The sequence below is a fragment of the Cimex lectularius genome, unplaced genomic scaffold, assembly GCF_000648675.2.
Source record: "Cimex lectularius strain Harlan isolate CLEC.00 unplaced genomic scaffold, Clec_2.1 scaffold41, whole genome shotgun sequence".
NCBI lineage: Eukaryota > Metazoa > Arthropoda > Insecta > Hemiptera > Cimicidae > Cimex > Cimex lectularius.
The window spans coordinates 867,300-888,463 of record NW_019393011.1 but is presented as its reverse complement, the minus strand read 5'-3'; the positions used below and the strand labels follow the sequence as shown (position 1 = coordinate 888,463).

Below are 21,164 nucleotides of genomic sequence, written 5' to 3'. Positions count from 1 at the left end.
AGATCGAAACGTTGGCACGATAAAGAAAATGTTTTTCTCAAACCTACATCACACCCGACCGCATCTCACGATATCTGAATAACTATTGATTAACGGTCAATCTCTACACCCTTCCCAAAATTGAATTGCTCATTGTTTTATGAGATTTGTTTTAATTGAATTTTGTTGACACAGCTCTAGATGCAGGCATACGTCGAACTAAAAAAACTAAATAAAAAATAATTTAAAGAAAAAAAGAATTTTGGGAGGGGCAAAGAACATTTTGATACTTGATTTTGTGAAAAACTATCAAAGGATGTTAAAAATTACCTCTTTAACTCTTAGGGGTTTTTAAAAAGAATTTTCATGGTGTTTGTGTGTTTCTTAGAGTAAGTGTTGACATTTTCGATTTGACGAGTATCCCAGCCTTTCCAAAACCAATTTAATGTCAGTTTGGTCGAGTTCACATTCCACCCTCTACGGCAGTTACGTGAATGGCTTACGTTGTGCGCGATTCGAGGGCGGAGACCGAGGCGCCTTGGGCCAAGTGAGAGTAGTCGGCCGGGTGGAGGTGCGTTCACTCCAACTCGGTAGTGGGGCCGTCAATTGTGGGATACATTCAGCCAGACTTGTTCCACTCTTTAGTTCAGTTTCGTTCTGGCTTGGGGGCGAGTGACTACCCTTTCTCACGCTCTGACACAACCCTTCGGCCGAGATGTGCGGTGAGTCTCGCTCTTCGCCCATTTTACGTCCAACCTTCGGGCTGGGCCGAGTTATGTTGCCAGGTTATGCTTGCCTGATCATTCACGTGTCACACTAGCCAAGAAAATGGATTTTTTTTGACAAGCTACCACATATACATAATTTAAAGGAACAAGTTAGGCCATTTTTTCTAACTTAAAAAAAAACTATTTAAAAAATCCCTTAAATGCATCTATCAAATTTAAATACTAAATAATTTTTTCTGTCTTTTTAAAGAGAAAAAATTATTTGCAAAAATTATGAAATTTGCCAATATTTTTCTTTTAAATATTAAATACTTTATTTTTTAACAAATCATTTTTCCATATCAATAACATTTTACTCAATGTTATCTATAACATATTTATATATACATATGTACAAAAATTTATTTCAAATAAAAAATTATTGCGTATAATTTTTTAAATTATCTATTTAAATTAATTATTATTTTTATATAAGGTGTTGGCTAAGGTGAAAAAGTTAGTGTCACGACCGGGCTTCGAACCCGCGACCTTCGGCTCCATACGCCGCTGATCTATCGTGACATATTTAATTTTTAATCTCATTCAAGACATTAAATAAAAAGAATAATTAATCGGGTCAATTAGACCAATGGATTAATACATTCAAAAATTGATTATCTACACAGAGGCACACGCAAACAAAAATTACAGGAAATGTATTCAAAATTTTATAAGCTTATAATATAATTATTTATTTATTTTTCTAATTGGGAGGAAGTTTTTGCGCCAAGCGCGCGTTCATCGAACTTGCATTCCGAACTGTCAAGACAACTGCAAGAAATGTATTATTCATCGAACGTTTTTCAGACTTGTTTTCTCCCAATCACTTAATAATAGCAACAGCAAACTGCCTTAACTTTATTTTATTTTTATTTTTTAAATCGTTTTACGTTTTAAGCTTTATCGTAGACTCTGAAAGAATTTCGATAGCGTCAACAGAAGATAGAGAAAGTTTTGAATTCTGGGATTGTTACGAGAATATCTTTCGAAACTGGTTAAAAGCCCTTCTGAAAATCGATTTTAGATTTAAACACGAAGATTACATATATAAAACATAAACTCATTATATTATATTTATATCAAAATATTAAGTACACGATATTGTGAAAATTGAATTATATGAATAGAAAATTCTCAAGATGCAACTAATGGCCAATGCAGTACTGCAACGAAAATTTTTAAATATTTTTGTAACATTGTTACAAACCATCTAGTCTTAATAATACAAAGAATCGATTAAGTTTAAAGTTTGAAAGCACTAACATGCTTAAATTTAAAGTTTATTTATCGACCAGTAATTAAATTAAATATATAGATTTCCCTGTTAGTCTTTTACACAATTCGGTAAAAAATAAAATTAATATTCTATCATTTAATAATTTTCCATTGTTGAATACTACAAAAATCTACAGAATAATGCAAAGAATCAAAAGCTTAAAGCTTGGAAGCCTAAAATCTTAAATTTAAACTATACTTATCGAGCAATGATTAAATTAAATATATAAATTTTACTGTTTGTCTTTTACATAATTCTCCTAATGCTTCGATGGTCGTAAGTAAAATTAAAATTATATAAATCACCAATTTTTTTTAATAATTGCTTTTTATTGGTGTAATTTTAAGGAATCTTTTTATAACTTCAGTTGAACAATAATAGGTATGAATTCTTAAAAAGACATTTTTGTTTACGAAAGATGAGGCATGGCTGCCTCGAAATATATTCATTGTTCATAACAATTGGTGTATCTGTTCTAAGTGAAAACAAAACTAGAAAATATTTTGTCGTGCTTAATTTTTTTTTTTTTTTGCCCAAACTGGTTGAGTTTTTATAATTTACCATTCCGAGACAGTGTCGGACCATATTTTGTTAATGATAAATATTGCAAAGAGCACAAGACATTAATGCGTTATTGATGAAGATTAGGAATTGCTAACGTTTCCAATAAAAATCTGACCAGGCGTGAGATAAAACATAAAATAAAACGTTAAAAGAAAAGCCATGTAAATAACTCAAAGTTTTATAATAATTATTATCCAAAGGTAGGAAGTCAATTTGACCCTGTTTTAAAAGGAGAAAAAGTGAAAGTTGTCCAAAGGTTTCCTGGTTCTATTAATATCAAGAATTGTATTTTTCGTATTGACTGTTGGACAAATCGCAATCAAAAAACTGGGCTGTTATTTCTAAGAAAAATAGCTTTATCTCATTGTGGATAGAAATAATCAACGGATATTATAAACAATCAGTAAGAATCGACGTGGCTCTAAAGAAAATTTTTAAACCATCAAATTTTTAAAATCATGAAATTCTCCAGACAACATAATGGTTACATTTTCTTATTATTTTTATTCAGTTCAACTGTGAGATCGGACCGTGCTTTGGTTCAAATGGTGTATCAATTTTTTAAAATTTTGACGAAATTTAAAAAATACAATAAACGTGAATTTAAAAACATAATCAACAATGCAATGTTACTCTCTTTAGGAGTTAACGCCCTTGTTTAAAAACACAGACAACAAAACCTTCAGATATAAAAAAAAAATTTAATGTTTAAATGCATCGGCGAGACCTTAGATAGGTGAAAGTTGGACCAAGTTTGCAACACTGTTGCATTATCGTTATTCGCTCAATAGAATGCAATGCTCGATTCGAAATTTTAGTCTTGCAAGTCTTATCTGACATACATTTCGTAAACTTCTATTTGAAGATCACCTGTTAGCATTTTTTAATCAGTTGAAGTTTCGATTTCGGTTTTCAATCTTATTCACTGAAAATTCAGTTAATTTTTTTTTTTGCATATTATTCAACTTCATGTTCAGACAGAAAGGATTGTGGATTTGTGATAAACTGTTTGCTTTTTATCTTACATACTAGGAAACGCAATCGTTCTCGTTTCCTTTTCCGAAATGGCCGAAATTCATTAAGGACCTTTCCCATCTCTAATACAGGGCAGCCTTTATCCTTTTTTTAATTTTTCGGAAACAGAGCTTACCTAACAATTTTGCAAATCGTTTTTATGTCTGCTCACTTTTACTTTTACTTCGTTGCACAATTGGCAGACAAGCAAGTTGAAGGTTGCCCGGATGTCTCGACATGGTTTTTATGTTGTGTTCTTGTTTCCGTAATACTTTGTACTTCGATGATGTTGTTTTATAACGATTAAAAAGAAAATTGTATAGGTTATATTCAATATGTGATTTAAACCTTCTAAAGGATTGGTCTTTGATTGAAAAAAAGTGTCATCTTGTATCTACTATTTCGCTAAGATATTTTCTTCTTTCTCTTTTGATTTATTCATAAAGCTGCTATGAAATCCTCAACAAATCAAATTCTAGTTTGGTTTCGTCAGAATGTTTTATTTGTTATAATACTGCTTAGTTTTTACTAATGAGAGGATAATTAAGTCGAAATACCTAAAAATAAGCAGTTTAATTTGAATCCCAGAATTTATTATAGAATACAGGATAACTGAGGGTAACTGAAATTGCTTCCAGTCTTTCGACGTGATTTGCACTGTTTCCGGTGATCTTTCACCCAAAAGGGGCAAACCTGAGTAGGCAATAATATATTAGTAATTTATGAACATGAAATTTCCAGCAATTTTGAAATCGAATTAGTACCAAAAATTTCCCACAGTAACAAAATAAACGTAGATAATGCTACTGTGGGTCAAAAAATTATTGGAAACCCAGTTTTTTCTTAAATCTTAAAAATATAATAGTTGTTCGATAACAAATCTATTTAAAAACTAGCATCCAACTATTAATTTTTTATGGCGATAAATCGAGTGAATTAAAAATAAGATTTAAAAAATATATAAATAAGATTATGAATTTCAAGGGTCAGGAAATATTGGTACGTTATTTGTTGCTTAATTCCTGGGTTATCCTTAATTTTTCAACCTTTCAGGCTGAAATAAACCCAAAAAAGAATGAAAATCGTTATTCTAAATGATTTTCTAACCGGTCCAGCGGTAATAAAAAATGGCTAAAATACGAGAGCATTGTGTGTCATTACGCATTCGTGTCGTTAAATTGCGTTCTCGTGAAATTGCAAATCGACTAGATATGAGTTTCATCTCGGTTTAGAAACATCGTAAAGATCATGAGACGGGTTCTGGTTGGCCACAAGAGTTTTCTTAAAGAAAAAAAGGAACATTCATAAAATAGTGACAAAAGGACCTCTAGTATAAGTTCAGAGGTTGCGACAACTTCTAGGGCAACTTTTAGCGTGCAGGAGTAAGAAATGTAATTGACAGGTTTAATTATTACGGTAGAGTTCAAAGTAAGAAACCATTTATCAGTGAGGACGATCGCAAAAACCTACATAAATAAAGTTAAAATTTTACAAGAACATGTTTTCAGCTGAAAGCAGGTATGACATTTTCGACTCTGACAGTCGCAAATAAGTATTGAGAAAAGCAAATATTGCATTTTATAATAGTAATGTCAGGGCAACAGTGGAACGGTGGTGGTTTTAGTCAGAGTCTGCATGTCGTGGAATGGTGTCGAAACCTAAGTTTCATCAAATATGTTGACATTTTTGCATAATTTGAACAGTAATGATGAAAAGATCAGGGGTGTATTTATCTTCCACCTAGGGCATCTGTACTACTTGCTGGACCTGAAGGTACGAAAAAAAATTGTTTTTCAAAACATCAGCTACATACTGTTTTATTACGAGAATGGACCTGAAATAGCCCACAAATTTATATCCTCGGTTTTGCGCATACTTCAGACGTGCTAACAAAATATTAAAGTGTAAATAAAATTTGGCTTCAAAAAAGTTTCTAATATGCCAATACTTTTTGGACTTCTCCTGACGTTGACCCTTATTATTTTTTATCTTATTTTGTATTCGCATCATTGCCACAAAAACTTAATAATTGGATGCTAGTTTTTAATTAAATTTACTAACAAATAATTAATGTATATACAATGACAAAAAAGTGGCTACCCTTAATATTTTTAATTATCTCTTAGACAATCCTCCATTGGTTATCTTACAACAATATTTGGTCCGTTTTAAAGGATTACAAATAATTTAACCACACATAGAATGTCCCAATTGTGTTTACGATTGGATTTTGTAAATAAATATTTGAGTAGTCAATCTGTTCTTTGTTGGTTTTTCTGTAAAGCTACGTTCCTGAAGTTTGATTTTTTTTTTTAATTTCCACCATTTTTAAGTTTCAAATTTGTTTATGTGACACAGATTCGGCGAGAATCATAGCATTGTTGGTAGATGGAAGAAGTAGCATTCCCAGAACAGTCTTCCATCGCTACCAAGAGACCGGAGGTTACTCAAGAAGGCATGGTTCAGGTCGCCATCGTGTCACATCTCAGAGAAGGATGATCATTTTATTGTTTCGAGTGCACTCCACAATCGACATTCTTCCGCTGTTGAGTTAAAACAAGGACTTGAACAAGTTAGAAATGTTAATGTCAGTGTACGCGCTGGAAGGCGAAGGCTTTCAGCAGGTGGATCACGTGCGAGGCCTGCCACCGGTCCAGAACTTCTGACAAAGCCATGAACAGCTTAGTTAATTTCGCAAGAAATCACATCAATTGGTCTGAACATGATTGAGCTGAAATCTTGTTTGTTGAGGTCTTATGACCGCCGAGAGAGGGTTTGGAAAAAAACAGGAGAGAAACATATCTGCAAAATTTTCACCTCGGAAAAGTTTTGGAGGTGATGGTGTTACAGTTCGAGCAGGCTTTTCTATGAAATGTCGCACAAACTTTATCTTCATCGAAGTTCCCTACCAGTTGCGCGATATATTGAAGATGTTATTAGAAGAAGTTCCTTATATGCCACTAATTGGCGACCCTTTTTATTTTTTATGCGTGAATGCTAGGGCCATTGGTGACTTGGAAGGGCTTCATTCGATGTTTGTGAGTGGACAGCATTTAGTCCCGATTTAGAGTAGTACCTATAGGACGAGTTGTCAAACGTGGTAAAATGTCGCCAAGTGATGCCAGAGAATTTGCAGGAATTAAGAATGGCACTGTTTGAAGAATATGAAAATATGCCACAGCACATTCAAAACTTCACAAAATCGATGCCACTTCCAATTCAAGCGATGATCAACGCAAGAGGAGGAAATACTTCGTACTGATTGGAATATTTTCTTTATTATTTCCTTAGCAACATTTTTGGTAAAATTGTTTGACTCAACTTATCTTTTATTTAGCTAGAGCTGATATTTTTTTAAATATCCAGTAAACAATAAAAATTTTAACTATTTACTTAAAAAAACGAGGGTGGTCACTTTTTCCCCTCTCAGTGTACAAACTGGTGTATTTGTAATAGGTTGGAAGCAATGAAGATGACTTTGTGCTTTCCTACTATCTGGTGCTGGCATTTGCCAATATATCTTTATAAATGTATTATATTTAATCGCCACAAAGCTTAAACAAAATGAATGTTGCATGTGACACTGCGATGGACCGGTGGCAAGTTGAGCGCGATCTAAAGCGAAGCCTGGCGGACCAGAGTTGGCCATATGTTCACTCTACTAAGGGCAACGTTGTTCAACTGTCACTTTTATGAAGTTTCATTTTAGTGATTGACTTTAAGCTCACATCCAATTTTTAAAGAAATTTCTTGTAAGTGCACGTACTGGAGAAAAAATGAAAGTTCATATAAAACACTTTCATATTTGGTCAGAATTGCTTTTTAAGATGTAATATCGTGTATTTTCAACACAGACGGAAATTAAATTTATTCCTGAAGGTTATCGGTTGAGTAGGATTGATCCACGCCTTGTATTACCGTTAGCTTCCTATTACTACAGACGACCTTCCTTTCTACAATAATTGAGTCTTTCTCTTCGAAGTCTTCTGGGCGTCCGGCCACACCTGCTTTCCATTCAATTACCGGAAAAAATCTTAACGACAAAGATTCACGGCTTAGATTTTCTAAACTTGACTCTTCTTTGGAAAGGGTGGATTTGGTAGTTTCTTTCTGTTCGAAAACTTGGATTTGTTAAGTTTGTTTCTCTTCAAGTAAATTGTTATTGTTTTCGAAAATCTTACTCGGTGTATTATAAGGTTTAAATGGCTAAAGTTACGCGCAGCAGGGACTTTTCATGTAAAGAAATGACAGCGGTGGCGGGAACGCAACGGCTCATACTTACAAATGTTTTTTTTTTTCAAAATCATCTGAGCAAGTAAGCCAGCGGCCCTGCATTCGAACCCGGGACCTTTACGTTACCGTGATGATTGCCTTGTCAACCATTGCTGCCACCGACGTCCCCTTAATTATTGTTTATAATATAAAATTAATCACCCTTACAGAATGAATATTTAACCAACTTACCTCACTAAGGTATAAATCTTACTTCTTATCCTTTATTAAACCAGTGAATTTACTTATTGAAGAATTGAAAGAGGACATCTCATGTGAATGAAGGACCCGAAAAAATTGAGGATATTACAAAAAAGTTAGTTCAGTTTCCAGCCCAATTTTTCCATTGTTAGTGTCTAAATTTAATAATTTATCAAGAAAATTTGATTTAATTTTCTAAAAATAGGACTTCCATTATACAATATCTTACCAACAAAACTATGATGTTAGCATGTTGTCCATAACTGAATTAGTAGCTTTGATCGTGATTACACCATCAATGTCTGATATCATGTTCTTAACTTTTTTTTGCTAAAAAGCTAATTGTAAGTACAATACCAAGAAGGGTTAGTGATTAATTTTATAATTTGATTAAAAGTACTTCTAAGAAAGCTTATTGACCTTTTGCACATTAATTCTTTATCACTTACAAATATTCGAAATATTTTTTTTGTCTTTGTGATCCTAAAAAGATACAAAACGTTATAATAGTTGATGCATTTTGGTCTGTGAGACTCTGTCTCCACTCGCTGTTCCTCACTGAAGATGCCGACAGGCATTTGAATAACTCAAAAACCTGCAAGTGGAGACAGATCCAATAAGTGCCCCTGGGCCGGTTAAAAATAAAGCACAATGTTTGATTTTTAGATTAGTTTTAAAATGTCTTGGAATGGAGAAAGTGCGATCAATAAAAAAAAAAATGCTTTTAAATTGCAATCAATATTTGTCCAAAAAAAACTATGCTTATACAATTGACAAAATAGCGTTAATATCTCTGAAACCAGGCTTTATGAATTGCATGTTTTTTTTTTTACTTTATCAAAAATCCGCTATTTTCTACCTTTTCAAGCTGGTTTGACTTGCAGGTCTGAACAAAATATCTCATAATTGAAAAAATAAATCTTAATTTGAAAGTCTATGTTTCAAAAAGATAGCCATGTCAATTTGTAAACATGTACATGAACCTGAAACTCTTCAAGTGCCAAAAAGCATCACAAGGTGATGCACTATTACTCTCATGAAGAAAAAGTACCAAAGGTTATTTTCTGCCCATGCCCACCAGCTCCTTTCATTTACAGACAAAAGAGTTAAATTATAGAGAGTCAATTATAAAACGAACAATAGCAAAAGAAAAGATGCATCCCTATTGTTGATTATTGAAAAATAGACTGAAGACTATGAATTAAAGTTTATGAAGACTAATAATATGAGGAAAAAGATTTTACAGTTTTGCTATTTGATTCCTTTTTTTTTAAATTATAAATATCGATTTAAGAAAAAGAACCCATCACATACACACACGTGCACAACAAAATTTAGCTGTAATTTGATTTCTTTGAGTTTTGCCTAAAAGCAACTTCAAATTGTTATATTCGAAAATGACTGTGATATTCATTGTAAAGGTCACTTGGCAAACCTGATCTTAACCTTGAAGGTGTACTTTTGTTTCATTTATTTTTACCGTTACACTGCCTACAGGAAATTAAAAATTTTCAATCCTCCAGGAAATTATGATTATTTATTTTTAATATACAAGTACAGAAATTAATAACATTGTTATTACAGGAATTTTTGCCTATCTTAACTACTTGACGCCCAAGTCCAGGAAGGAAATTCTTGAGCTCCTTGTCAACGGTCTCAAGAGGCTTGAATACCGAGGATATGATTCTGCAGGTTTTATTTAATTTTTATTTTATTTATTTTATTCAATTCCCACACGCACATACACAAGATAATATCATTAACAATATAACATAGACAAACATATAAAATGAAATTTGTTTTCTTAAATTGTTGCTTCTTAGGAGTTGCAATTGACAATTCGAGTGGAAAGGAAATTAGCATTATTAAAAAAACAGGAAAAGTCAAGGCTTTAGAAGATGAGATCCTTTCTCGTAAGTATTTCACGATTAATTCACGCTTTAATCATAAATTTTCAACGTTAATTCTATTTGTTTGGTTGTTACAGGTGAAGACAGTCTCAATTTCGATGGACTGGCCGAAACTCATGTTGGGATTGCCCACACTCGTTGGGCAACTCACGGAGTACCATGTGAGCTCAATGCTCATCCACAAAGATCAGACGATGCGCAATCTTTTGTTGTTGTCCACAACGGAATTGTCACCAATTACAAGGACATAAAGGTTTTTCTCTCTAAAAAGGGCTACACCTTTGAATCCGACACCGACACAGAAATAATCGCCAAACTTGTACACCATATTTACTCTCAGCACCAGAACTACTCTTTCCGTGAGATCGTCGAACAGGCAATCAGTCAGCTTGTAAGAAGTTATTTCATTAAATAAAAATAATAATGTTCATTTGTTTCAAAGTTAGTTGTTTTTAGGAAGGTGCTTTTGCACTTTGCTTCAAAAGCAAGCATTTCCCTGGGGAGTGTGTAGCGACGAGGAGAGGAAGCCCGCTTTTAGTTGGAATCAAAACTAAAACCAGACTTGCCACTGACCATGTACCCATTCTTTACAGCAAAGGTATATTACACTAAATTATATTTCATCATGATTCATTTCATTATCATATTTCATCCGATTCAGTCAATCTTTAGGGGTTAATCGTGTCGTAAAATTCAACTTCAAGGTGAGGTTGGATATTATAAGGTTGGTAAAGGATTTTTCAATTACAAGTACCATGCAATAGAATTTGTAAAAACTCTCCTGTAAATAGATTGTTTTTTTGTTTTTTTTTAACACGTTATACTATGAAATCCTGAAATACAATTTAAAAAAACACTTGATTTACATTATTTGGAAACTATTTAGCCATGAATGTTTAACATTTGGAAATCTAGTCGAATGGAATGTATAGTTTGAAAGTTTGTAATAATAATAATAATAATAAATAAAATTTAACCTCAAATGGAGCATCTATTGTGCATGAACAATAAAAACCAAATGCATGTTCTATTCCATTGGCCAATTTTTAAAATAAAACCAATAGGAATAAAAATTAATGTTTTTATAAATTGTTCATTTTTTCAACATTCGGTCAGTTTAAAGTTTATATAAAATCTTTCATTGTGCATTGCAGGCAAGGCAGAATTACATAAAAATTAGTTCCATTTATTTATAAAATCCATCATTAAATTTAATAACTACATAATGGTAGTACTGTACTAGAGAAATAAAACAGGCGTAAAAAATGTAAAAATTAAAATGAATTTATATCCATTTTGTTCTTATTGCTAATAGTAATACATTTTATCTCATTTTTCTCCTCTGATTTCATCCATATTTGTATATTTTGCATGTCTTTCATTGTTTGCATGTATGTTGGTCTCTTATTATTTTCTGTTAACTAACATTTTATTTGTTTTATTTTCTTTTGTTTATTTTTATATTTCTCTCACCTATGTGTTTGTTTGCATGACATCCTGTCAACCCTTCAGAAGATAATGTTGCTACAGGTATTACAATTAATATTTTTTCTTATAAGGAAAAGAATCTTCTAATTTCTTATTCTATTTTAATTGTGTTGAAACTTACTATATTATTCTATTTTAAACTAATTTATCTATATATAACTTTTTCTTCAATGTAAAAGGTAATATATGCTCTTTTTTCTTTTTGTGTATTTGCATGCCTTTTTGTTGTTCTTGTTTTTATGTTCCGTTACTTTGTTTTTCTTATGTAGTTCTTTTTGTTCTTGATTCTGTTTTTGCCAAAATTCATTGATCGGTTTCAAAACGCTGTATGAAGACGACGTCCACAACCATTCAGGTAATTTTACAGAAAAAGGAAAGGAAATAATTGTGCTTAAGCATAACAAAAAAAATGGGAGAAAATATGTGTCATATCATTTAATAATTATTTGTATAAATAACAATTTTCAGGATTACTTTTCTATTTTCTCACGCTATTGCGGTGGTGGGCAGCACTTAAAACGTCTAATTTTGATTATAATAATAACAGTTTCAACAAAATCTTCTAAAATGAGAGGAAAATCTTTTTAATTAGTTTGGTTTTTGTCTAGATCATAGACCCCATGGACGTGAACTTCCACTTTTGCCGAGGTCGGAATCAACCTCGGAGTTTCAACCCCTTGAGGAAAAAGAAGTTGAATACTTCTTTGCTTCTGATGCCTCTGCTGTCATTGAACATACAAATCGTGTGATATTCCTTGAGGTAGGTTTTTTTATAAAATAGAAACAAAACATATGATAACACTGAACACTATTTATAAAACATTTAAAATGCGGGATATGGTAAAGACATTCGTTTACGTGATATTAACACTTGCTGTGGTAAGGTGGACATTGAGGAATGTTTAAGAATCAATGCAAAAACTCGATATAAGAAATATGTAGCAGATACAGACCTTCAATTTTACATAAATGTGTAAGTTGGTTAAATAATTAACAATCATATGGTACAATATTGTGCATTTTGGAGGATAAATATTTTTGAGCTGTAAAAAAATTGGCAAAACATGAAGGATTTAATGAGAAATGTTGTGTACATAGCTGTAGCTGTGGTTGTAGTTAGTTGGGCCCTGAAGCACATCAAATGTAAGTAAATTTTAATATTCGTCCCGATCCATTATACATTGGAACATAAAAAATGTCCAACTTTGTCATTTCCCATAAAATAATTGTTGTTTTATACAAATTCCATCAGATTTTTGAATAATATAACATTATATTATTCATATATAATATAAAATATATTATTTTATTCATATATAAATATTGTAAAGTTCATATTTTTAACAATTTTATTTTATTTTTTCTTTGTGTTTGCTGTCCTTTTTTATAGATTGTTTAATATTTGTTAGCTCAATTGTAATTTTTTTAATAATAAAATTATCTCATTTTTGTTATATCTAGGCCTTTTGCTTTAAATAAGTCTTCAACAATTCTTTAAAATATCTTCAAGGAAAAGGTCTAAAAAATATCTAAAATTATATATTTATTGTTAAAAAAATAAATGTAAATAAGTAATGTATTTACTTTTTATTTAAAAAAAAGTAAATATTTTTGACAAACCCCAAAAAAATTTGCACAAACATACATACACTAAATAATACGGTTATTATTATTAAATTATTGTTAGTTTACCTCCCATTGGTTGTCCAATCAAAACGTTAATGATAGTTCAGGAAGTTTTGTTGCCTTTTTCTTTTCATATTATTAAATAATAATATCGACCCACTACAATTTTTATAAAGCAGAGATGGAACCAGATCAGTCCATCATCTGGATCCATCTTTCTTTATTTGTCTTTTCAGTCGACATTCTTGAGGTGGAGATAGTGCAGTGTTCATTAGTTCAATGAGGAGATGGTTAGAGCATCGACTGATGTGTGTATTTTGTAGTACACTGTCTGTAGGTGGGATGCCCATCCTTGATTAATCTCAGTACCTGATTTTGTAATGTCTGGTTTCAAATAAGAGTTCGCAGCGGAACCTCATTTTTTTCGGGAGTTAATCCAGAATTAGTGATAAATACAAAAGTCTTGTTGGAGAGAGGGTTAGTTTCAATCACTTTCCAAGGTGACTTCGCACTCTGTTTTAAATTTGAATTGGGACAGCCAGGTGGTGTATAGTCGCTTTGTCAACTTCTTACTCCTACAAAACTTACACTTTATGAATTGGGGGTAAGTTAAGTTTCATTTTAAAAGTTAGGTGTCAAGGCACAAGGTGAATATGACAATAGAGAAATTTCTCAAATTTCTCGGCATTCATTACCACCATCCAGTCCTAGCTGCAAGTTTTCAACTTTCAAATACTTTTTACTTTTACTTCATTTTTTTACTTTACTTTAAAAAAAAAGATAGTTCCTACTCACATTAAGTTGTTTTTCCAACGATCCGGATTTCGAGCCATTAGCTCATCATCAGACTGAAGGATTTCTACAATCACGACTCTCCACATGAATTGCAAAATAATGCAATGAGAAGCTGGTTTGTTAATGGCGCTCAATTTGAACGTGTGAAAAGCAGAATAACACAAGTAAATATTATAATGGTAAATACTGTAAGAAATTAATTATAAATTAATGATTAAAGATAAAAGATAAAAAATTAGAAAAATACCTTAATATTATTAAATTATTATAAAAATAATAACAATTAAAATAATTAATTGTTTGGACGTTTAATATTATTTCTGTACATATTTAAAATGGGAGGTAGATCAAAATCTATTATATTATTAATGCATTTGTCTCCATGTTCAATTTTACATTTTTTAATTTCAAATTTCTCAAACCAATCTAGTTCTCTCCCTTTGTTGAAACTTTGTACTATTGTATTTAAATTTGGATTGAAATTATGTTTTGTTTCTTTTAGATGGTCCTTAAATTCCGAAAATTTGTTCGATTTAGGCAAGCGTTCTTTTCCTCTCGTTTTTATTTCTCTGCTGCTTTTTCCTTTATATTTAATATCACAATCATTACAATTAAGTTGGTAAACCCCGCTTTTTGCCAAGATGTCTACCTTGTATTTAGGTTTTGAGAGGATGTTTTTAAGCGAACCCGTACTTCTAAAAGCTATTCTAAAACCTTCTTGTTTAAAAATTGTACTAACGTTTTCCGATAATTCACCAATGTATGGCAAACAACGGAAACCTAATGATTCATTTATGGTGGGGTGGCTGGGTCCTATTGTTGATTCTTTTAAAGTTAATTTTTGTATTCTTTTAACTAGCAACCTATCAATAAATATTTCTAGATATCCATTGTTTTTTGCTAAGGTTTTAATAGTTTCTAATTCTTTTTTATAGTTATCAGGTGTTAATGGAAGTTTTAACATACGGTCTATGAGCCAAATGAAACTAGCAGCCTTTTGGGACCATGGGTGGGAAGAATCCGCTGGTATCATAATGTCTGTAGTTGTGGGTTTTCTATATACATCTATTTCAACTAGGTTGTTTATTATGGATAGTTTTAGGTCTAAAAAGTTCAAACAACCATCTTTGCCAATTTCCAATGTAAAATTTATATTATGGTGTAGAGAATTAATTAGTTGGAGGGATTCTTTGAGATCCTCTAATGTTTCCGACTAAATGTATAAAATATTGTCTACGTAGCTTTTCCAAAAATGAACAGATTTAATTTGTTCTTTGATTTGAAAACATTTTTTTCAAAATTATCCAAGAATATTTTGGCGCAAAGTGGGGATAATGGAAACCCCATTGGTAACCCTTTCATTTTGTAAAATTTATTATTGAATTTACAATAATTAGATAGTAGGCATATATTGAAGAGGTCTATTATATCATTTTTTACAAATTCGTTAATAGAATTCTCGGTAAGTTTTTGCTTTATGAGTTTAGTACATTCTTCAATGAGGATATTTGTGAATAAATTAGTAAAGTCAAATGATACTAAAACACACTTGTTGGGTATATTGATGTTATCTAATTCTTTTAACAATTCTAAAGAATTGTTATACCGAATTTAGGTTTGAAATTAGTGTGATTTTTAATTATTTTGTCCATTGTACGTGCAAGTTTATGGCACGGGGAATTATAAAAGGACACTACTAGTTTTATAGGTTTGTTTTTCTTGTGCATTTTGAAAAATAGTAATTTTTTATTCTCAGATGACCAATATGCAGTTAAAAAACTAATACCAATGAACCCAAAACCTCCAATGTTATACGGTACAGTCAAAATTCACAAGGATAGCAAACCTATAAGAACGAATGAAGTTGGAAAACAACTTTCTGTGAATAGGAACTATCTTTTTTAAAAAGCATTGAACACCGCACTCACTCCATCATTCACTATTCCTATTCAAATACTTTGTTTTAAAATTAACACCTTGATAAAGGAATAAGAAAGTATACTTTTGGAGAGAAAAATATTAGATTTATGATATTCTGTTTGAAAGACAGTGTCTACACAAATTTTCATTGGCATGATGATTATTTACAGATTTTGTTTCTTGATATAATGAAAATTGTTTTAGTTTTCAATTAGTTTAATCTATCAAATAAGTGCATTTTTTGCCAGGATTTGTGTTGAATATACGTTTGAAGTTCTTATTTTAACACAAGGTAATACAAAAGAAGCATATGTAAAATTTTTTGCAATTTAAATTGTTCAGTTTTAAACTTCATTTTTTTCTTCCTTAATTCTTTCATTCTGCATGCTAAAAAATGCGAGATATGGTTACAAATGTTGTTTATGTCGTTGTGACATTAGCAGTTGTTAGCTGGCTGTTAAGAAAGCTCAATTGATTGGGTATGTAACAGAAAAAAAAAAACATTCTAGCTTCAATTTAACTTTTGAAAGGCAGTTTGGATTTTTTGAAACATTTTTAAAATGAGTTTTATTGATATGTGATTACCTGATTGACAGAAGTAAATTTCTAATTTTATAAATTCGAGCTTTGCAAAATGTTTGTTTTATCTCTTATGTTTTGTAATTATTAAATTGTATGAAATAAAAGCAATCTTTAAAAAAAAGATGATTGTATAGTACATCATAATCACATGATAAGCCTTTAACAAAACATTGCTAGAACATAACATTTCTATTTTTACAAACTCCCCTTTAGAAAAATGCGTCAGACATTTAAAGCAGCTCTTTATGTTGGTTTTATCTTTGGGTTCCTCGGTGTAATTTTTCATAAGCGTACGGATATTACATATTTCATTTTTGTTTTATTGTTTCAAACTATTTTTCCCCCCCAGGACGATGATGTGGCTGCAGTTAAAGAGGGCCTGCTCAGTATCCATCGACTTCGCAGGTCCTTAGACGATCCACATGCACGTGAAATCACAACTATTAAGATGGAAATTCAACAGATCATGAAAGGTTAAACAAAAATAATTAAATCTTACTAATTAATTATTAAAGCTTATAAATTTTTACATTTGTATTTTTGATTTTGGTTTTTTCCAGGAAATTACAGCTATTTCATGCAAAAGGAAATTTTCGAACAGCCAGAATCTGTTGTGAACACAATGAGAGGAAGAGTTAACTTCGAAACTCAGAACATTGTCCTCGGAGGAATCAAAGTATGGCCATGTGAATTGTTTGTTTCCTGACCACTTTTCAATAAACACTTTGTAACGCTGTCCCTTTTTTTAATATATGTATTGTAACATAGTATTACATTATTCATTTATAAAAACAACAAAACAGAAGATTTTAGAATTATTGAATTTTTAAAAATATATACTATCAAAATAATAGTTTGGAAACTCTTATTGCTTTTTTGAGAAATAAACAAGTCTAAATGGAGCTGGATGGAAAAAAATATTATACAAATTTAGGAAGATTTGGACAAAATTAAGCTTAATCTCTTCCCAATCATCTGTGTCTGTATATTTTATACTAATTTTGCCTTTTCTTCTCAAAATTGAAAAAAAAGGAAAAAAAGGACAGAATTGATAAACATAATCTCTGAAGAAGGTGAAAAGCGAAAACTGTCTAGCAGACAAAACTAGGAAGAATAGACCAGGATTGTAAGCGATGCTCAAGCTAGCTAAATCGTTTTGCAGATTTCACTAATGTTTTTCAAAGTAGCTTTAAAATTAAGTAGTTTTAAAAAACCTCATCTTACAGCTAAGAGGAGCCAACATGTCAACAAATTATTTTATAAAATGTTCAAATTTGAAATAAAATGTACCACAAATATTTGAAAGAATGCAATACTTTTTTTTTTAATATTTAAAATAATTATTGTAGTCTGGGTGTAAGGAGGCTAATAATCCAAATGTGTTTTTATTTTGTCGAAGAACTTTTTACAGAACAATTTACCATTCCAATAAAACTTGATTTTCTCTTGCTAGGAATACATTCCTGAAATAAGAAGATGCCGTCGATTGATGTTGATTGGTTGTGGCACGTCTTACCACTCTGCTGTGGCAACTAGACAGCTCCTTGAAGAGCTAACCGAGCTGCCTGTTATGGTTGATCTAGCTTCTGATTTCCTTGATAGGAACACACCTGTTTTTAGGGATGATGTTTGCTTTTTTATTTCCCAGTCAGGTATTTATGAAGTATAAAAAATATTTGAAATTCTTTCTACAGTTTGAAATACTTTTAGGTGAAACTGCCGACTCTTTAATGGCTCTAAGATATTGTAAGCAGAGGGGTGCATTGATTATCGGGGTAACCAATACAGTAGGAAGCTCCATTTGTCGAGAATCCCATTGCGGCATTCATATTAATGCTGGCCCTGAGATCGGTGTTGCTTCAACTAAAGCATACACATCACAGTTTATTTCGCTTGTTATGTTTGCATTGGTGATGTCTGAAGACAGGATTTCCCTTCAGCCTAGGAGAGCTGAGGTTAGTTATTTTTTATTCAGTTTTTATATTTTAACTAATATAATTATATTCTAGATCATCAAAGGATTGGAGAACTTGCATGAACAAATCAAAGAAGTTCTTAAAGTTGATGAGCTAATCCAAACACTCGCTAAAGACTTATACCAGCACAAGAGTCTTCTCATAATGGGCAGAGGATACAATTTTGCCACTTGCATGGAAGGAGCTTTAGTATGTTTCTCTTTTGATTTTAAACAGTTTTTATGTATTAATAATGTTTATTCTATTTTTAGAAAGTCAAAGAATTGACTTACATGCATAGCGAAGGTATTCTGGCAGGAGAACTCAAGCATGGACCTCTGGCGCTTGTTGACAAAGATATGCCCATCATTCTCATTGTTACACGAGACCCTGTTTATCAGGTAAATTAAATTATAGGGCTCATTTTTGATTATATTAATGTTTAAAGCTGTAACCAGACAGACCTTGTTCTTAATTATTGACAAACTTTTTTCAGAAATTACTTAATTTAGGAAATAAGTTTTTCTATATTTTAATCATTTTTAATATTTAATTTTAGAAATGTATGAATGCACTTCAACAAATCACGGCCAGAGATGGTAGGCCAATTGTGATCTGTGAAAAAGGAGATACGGAAACCCAGAGTTTCGCTTCTCGAATAATTGAAGTACCACACACTGTCGATTGCCTTCAGGTATGCTTCATTAAATAATAATAATTAAAACTTCGTATTAAATGTAAGTGAAATTCTTAAAAAATATTACAGGGGATACTAACTGTAATTCCAATGCAACTGCTCTCTTTCCACCTTGCCGTGCTGAGAGGCTGTAACGTCGACTGTCCCCGTAACTTGGCCAAATCTGTTACTGTGGAATAAACCTATATCAGGCCTGTGTGATCAACGGTAAAAATGTGCCACAAAACAGAAATTAAAAAAATATTTTTTTTTTTACACATTCCTTACAGAACATTCATATTTTGTACAATATTGTTGTTGTTTCTTTTGATTAAAAACTAAACTTGTATTGGATATTTTATAAAATAAAAACTGGGACCAGACAGTCTTTTTATAGCTACTTGTTGTGCCTAAAAATGACAAAAATGTTAATTATTTGTTTGTTTAAATTTTATTATATTAAATTCAGCATTTATGTGCCTTTTATTTTTATATTGTTTTGTTTTATTCAATTAATTGTACCTTTCTTTCAAAATAAAATTTCATAATTTGTTTTCTAATATATTGTTCTAACAATTGCTTTTCCTAAAGTTCTTCTACCAAACATTTTTCAATTCTATTACTTCTTTTTTTTTTTTTTTAATAAAAAGTAAATGCATTACTTATTATTTAACAGTAAATATCTAATTTTAGATATTTCTTCCTTTTCCTTGAGATATTTTAAAGAATTGTACAGTTGAAGAATTATTTCAAGCAAACGTCCTAAAAATAACAAAAATGAGATAATTTTATTATTAAAAAAAAATTACAAAGCTAACAAAAATTAAACAATCCATAAAAAAGGACAGCAAACACAAAGAAAAAATAAAAATAATTGTTAATAAAAAACTTTTATATGATATATTATTCGTAATTGTGATGAAATTTGTATAAAACAACAATAATTTTATGGATAATGACAATGTACAATGGACCAGGCTGAATATAAAATTTACTTACATTTGATATGCTTCAGGGCCTAATTAACTATGACCACAGCTACCGCTAAGTACACAACATTTATCATTAAATCCTGCATGTTTCGCCAATTTTTTTTTACAGCTCAATAATATTTATCCTCCAAAATGCACAATATTGTATTCTTTCATTTTCAAAATGCACTACTTTTTTTTTTTTTTAAGTGGATATTTCAACTACTAGGTTATATGAACCCGCAGAGTGCTGGTGTTTTTGAAAAAAAGAAAAAAGCTTGTTTGTAAGTTTGCGGGTTCAAATTCATGGGCACTGGATTTGAGGATTCGAACCTGGGACCTTTGCCTTACAGTGATGGGCGTGGTCAATGCCTAAAACGTTGCAGCCATTGACACCCCCAATATTTTACTTTGTAAACTGAAAAGCATTACTTACAAATTATATACACATATAATTGATTAAATATACCCATATAAACACATATTAACTTAAATAGAATTAATTTAAATTCACACATGTACACGACACAGTATGTACAATTCTGTAAGTGAAGGAACACCCCCATATAGTTTATCAAATTTAAAAGGAGGTTGAATTATTATTAGGACCAAGGTTATATACTAAGAAATATTTAAATTGATATTAAAAATAAACTGTTTTATTTTTAATCAGTTAATAAAAAAATTATAATATTAAATTGATATAAAAATAGACGGTTTTATTTTTAATGAATGTTAATCGTAAAATTTATTATTCAGGAAAAAAGTGGAGTAAAACCTAAGAGGAAATTATTTTAATATATTTTGTTGTCGGCGTTTTCCTCGGTTAAGAAATGGGGTGCCATTGACTTTTCATCAGTTTTTGGCTTGTGGCCATTGACCTCCGGCGGTTAGGAATGTTGCTAAATCTCAAAGTGCGTGGGATTAAATTTTAAGTGCAGCATTGAAAATTATAAGAACATTGTGTTTATAACTATTAAATATCAAACAATCCAATGTTGTAACCAAAGGACAACAGTTCTATTTTCTCTGCAATTTGTGGCCCACGGCGCGTTTCCGGTCTGTGATAAACAACAACAACGAGGCTAGTAATTTGTTGAAGTCGTGAGGAGAGGTCAAGAATGAGGTAGTTAAAAAAAAACACCTTTTTCTTTTTTGCCGACGTTTC

General features: G+C 31.2%; 1 protein-coding gene across 3 annotated transcripts; it reads left to right on the top strand.

Moving 5' to 3' along the window:
- The first annotated feature begins 552 nt into the window (after positions 1 to 552).
- Positions 553 to 19,508, top strand: LOC106663892 (glutamine--fructose-6-phosphate aminotransferase [isomerizing] 2-like). 3 transcript variants are annotated; one of them, XM_014389117.2, is made up of 16 exons: positions 553 to 701; positions 9,658 to 9,765; positions 9,897 to 9,986; positions 10,061 to 10,374; positions 10,440 to 10,581; positions 11,496 to 11,513; positions 11,806 to 11,826; positions 12,080 to 12,231; positions 16,744 to 16,867; positions 16,955 to 17,070; positions 17,848 to 18,046; positions 18,105 to 18,349; positions 18,404 to 18,559; positions 18,622 to 18,750; positions 18,909 to 19,043; positions 19,116 to 19,508. In XM_014389117.2, the coding sequence occupies exons 1-16, from the start codon at positions 695 to 697 to the stop codon at positions 19,224 to 19,226; spliced, it is 2,067 nt and encodes a 688-aa protein (XP_014244603.1). In that variant the 5' UTR covers positions 553 to 694; the 3' UTR covers positions 19,227 to 19,508. The 3 variants fall into 3 exon arrangements, with proteins under 3 accessions (XP_014244603.1, XP_014244604.1, XP_014244605.1); XM_014389118.2 differs by lacking the exon at positions 11,496 to 11,513; XM_014389119.2 differs by lacking the exons at positions 11,496 to 11,513; positions 11,806 to 11,826.
- The last annotated feature ends 1,656 nt before the right edge of the window (positions 19,509 to 21,164 follow it).

Excerpts from the sequence above, each read along its gene's own strand:
- LOC106663892 (XM_014389117.2), top strand. Across the intron at positions 10,375-10,439 it reads AACAGGCAATCAGTCAGCTT|GAAGGTGCTTTTGCACTTTG; the intron begins GTAAGAAGTTAT and ends AGTTGTTTTTAG. Across the intron at positions 18,751-18,908 it reads CACGAGACCCTGTTTATCAG|AAATGTATGAATGCACTTCA; the intron begins GTAAATTAAATT and ends ATTTAATTTTAG.